At 65.9% G+C, this 845-nt stretch overlaps 1 protein-coding gene across 1 annotated transcript in view; it reads left to right on the top strand.

Annotated features, from left to right (window-relative positions):
* The first annotated feature begins 268 nt into the window (after positions 1 to 268).
* Positions 269 to 845, top strand: part of SIPA1L3 (signal induced proliferation associated 1 like 3) — a 96,795-nt gene continuing 96,218 nt past the window's right edge. The window contains exon 1 of the mRNA XM_007471106.1: positions 269 to 843. Coding sequence (XP_007471168.1) covers positions 269 to 843 — 575 coding nt within the window. The remainder of the gene's footprint in view (positions 844 to 845) is intronic.

The raw sequence follows: 845 nt of genomic DNA on the forward strand, positions 1-845 counted from the left end.
GCACACCTGCTGCTTGCTCGGCCCCGCTGAGCCACTCAGTCTGGAGGCCCCGGGACAGCGCCTGCCTCGTGAGGTTGTCCTGGCTCAGTTGTCCACAGCGATGGTGGAGAACTGGACTCCACAGGCTCACAACCTTCCCGACAGGCTTCAGGGGCCAGAATCCTTCATCCTGGGACTGGTGGCCCTGAACAATGGCTGAGGGCCAGGGGACCCCATAAAGTTAGTCTACAGCTTTCAGGGGCCAGTAGCACTCCAGTGCCCGTGGACTATGGCCACCTATCGGCCCATTCCCAATGATGGTGTGGACCTGGCCGTCAGCTGTGGGACCAGGGCAGCCGATGTCCTCCCTGGCCCGCACACAGGGGACTACGCTCCCATGGGATTCTGGGTCCAGAACGGCAGCATGCCCCAGCCTGTGGGTGAGAGCCCGGCCAGTGCCACCACCCGCCCCAGTCCCACCACCCCCGCGGTGCCCAAGATGGGCGTGCGGGCAAGAGTGGCCGACTGGCCACCCAAGCGGGAGGCCCTGAGAGAACAGAACAACCCCAGCCCCTCACAGGACACAGATGGCACAAAGGCCACTAAGGTGGCCCATTCCATGAGAAGCGTACAGAACGGACAGCCCCCCACCAGCACCCCGGCTTCCTCAGGGTCCAAAGCCTTGCACCGACTCTCCAGGAGAAGGTCTAAGGATGTGGAGTTCCAGGACGGGTGGCCCCGGTCCCCCGGCAGGGCCTTCCTCCCGCTGCGGCACCGCAGCAGCAGCGAGATCACCCTCAGCGAGTGTGACCTGGAGGACGCGGCGGAGCCCCGGGGCGCCCGGCACACGGGGGCGCTGCCGCTCT

The sequence above is a fragment of the Lipotes vexillifer genome, unplaced genomic scaffold (genome assembly GCF_000442215.2).
Source record: "Lipotes vexillifer unplaced genomic scaffold, Lipotes_vexillifer_v1.1 scaffold182, whole genome shotgun sequence".
NCBI classification, from domain to species: Eukaryota; Metazoa; Chordata; class Mammalia; order Artiodactyla; family Lipotidae; genus Lipotes; species Lipotes vexillifer.